The 1,565-nt window shown below is 46.5% G+C and overlaps 1 protein-coding gene across 1 annotated transcript; it reads left to right on the top strand.

Annotated features, from left to right (window-relative positions):
- Positions 1 to 570: 570 nt before the first annotated feature.
- On the top strand, positions 571 to 1,038 carry LOC150035825 (uncharacterized). The gene has a single exon (XM_090313952.1). It carries the CDS (start codon positions 571 to 573, stop codon positions 1,036 to 1,038), a length of 468 nt encoding a protein of 155 aa, XP_090170078.1.
- Positions 1,039 to 1,565: the final 527 nt, after the last annotated feature.

Raw genomic sequence — 1,565 nt, 5'->3', positions numbered from 1 at the left:
TAAGTGCGAGTTCTGGCTATGAAAGGTGTCCTTTCTTGGGCACGTGGTGTCAAATGATGAGGTTTTAGTGGATCCAGCTAAGATTGAGGTCGTTAAAAATTGGTCCTGCCCTACAATGGTCAGCGAAAGACGCAGTTTCTAGGGGTTGGCTGGTTACTATCATAGGTTTGAAGAGAATTTATCTGGCATGGCCACATTGTTGACTCAGCTAACCAGGAAGGGAGCTTCGTTTGTTTGGAGCAAAGCTTATGAGGACAGTTTTTAGGACCTGGAGCAGAGGTTGGTTTCAGCACCGGTTCTCATGGTACCAGATGGCTCTGGGAATTTCGTGATCTACAGTGATGCTTCTAAGAAGGGTTTGGGTTGTGTGCTTATACAACATGGTAGAGTGGTCGCATATGCCTCCCGCCAGTTGAAAAACATGAGTGAAACTATCCTACTCACGACTTGGAACTGGCGATAGTGGTGTTTGCTCTGAAGATCTAGAGGCACTACTTATATGGGGAAAGGTTTAGGTTTTCACCAACCACAAGAGTCTGAAATACTTCTTCACCCATAAAGAGTTAAAACATGATGCAGCGCAGGTGGCTCGAGTTGGTAAAGGACTATGACTGCGAGATCCTCTACAACCCAGGTAAGGCGAATGTGGTGGCTGATGCCCTCAGCCGAAAGGCCGCTCATTTGGTTTCCTTGATCACTAGGCAAATTCAGTTGTGTAAGGATCTAGAGCAAGCAGAGATTGCAGTGGCAATGGAAAAAGTTACTTTGCAGCTAGTTCAGTTGACAGTACGACCAACCTTGAGGCAAAGGATTATTGTTGCACAGCAGGGTGATCCGAACCTGGTTCAGAAATGTCATCAGGTAGGGCCAGCTCAGGCTAGTGAATTTTCTATGTCGGTGGACCAGGGCCTTCTGTATCAGGGACGGTTATGTGTTCTGGCAAATGATGACCTGAAGAGGGAATTGTTGACAGAAGCTCACAACTCCCCATTCTCAATGCATCTAAGCAGTACCAAAATGTACCAAGACTTGAAGTGATATTACTGGTGGCCCAATATGAAAAGGGAGATAGTTGACTATGTCAACAGATGTCTAGTCTGCCAACAGGTGAAGGCCCCAAGGCAGAAGATAACAGGTTTGCTACAGCCATTGGATGTGCCAGAATGGAAGTGGGAGAGCGTGTCCATGGATTTCATTACGGGTTTTCCCAGGACAGCGAAGGGCTTCTCAGTTATTTAGGTTGTGATAGACATGCTCACCAAGGTGGTACATTTTATTCTAGGGAAGCCCACGTACGCGGTGAGTAAGTGGGCTCAGCTATATATGAAGGAGATAGTAAGATTGCATGGTGTGCTAGTGTCAATCGTGTCTGACAAGAACCCTCGTTTCACCTCCAATTTTTGGAAGAGCCTCCAGACAGCTTTAGGGACGTGGTTAAACTTCAGTACAGCCTTTCACCCCCAGACGCATGGGCAAGAGTTCTCTAGGAGTTGGGACTCCCACTTGCATTTGGCAGAGTTTGCTTATAATAATAGCTATCAAGCCATCATTAGCATGTCGCCATT

The sequence above is a fragment of the Benincasa hispida genome, chromosome 5 (assembly GCF_027475165.1).
Source record: "Benincasa hispida cultivar pf3 chromosome 5, pf3_genome.v1.1, whole genome shotgun sequence".
Classification (NCBI taxonomy): Eukaryota; Viridiplantae; Streptophyta; class Magnoliopsida; order Cucurbitales; family Cucurbitaceae; genus Benincasa; species Benincasa hispida.
This window is presented reverse-complemented; position numbering and strand designations above follow the sequence as displayed.

Bases quoted from the DNA above. Each gene is read 5' to 3' on its own strand.
- LOC150035825 (XM_090313952.1), top strand. From the start codon at position 571: ATGATGCAGCGCAGGTGGCTCGAGTTGGTAAAGGACTATGACTGCGAG.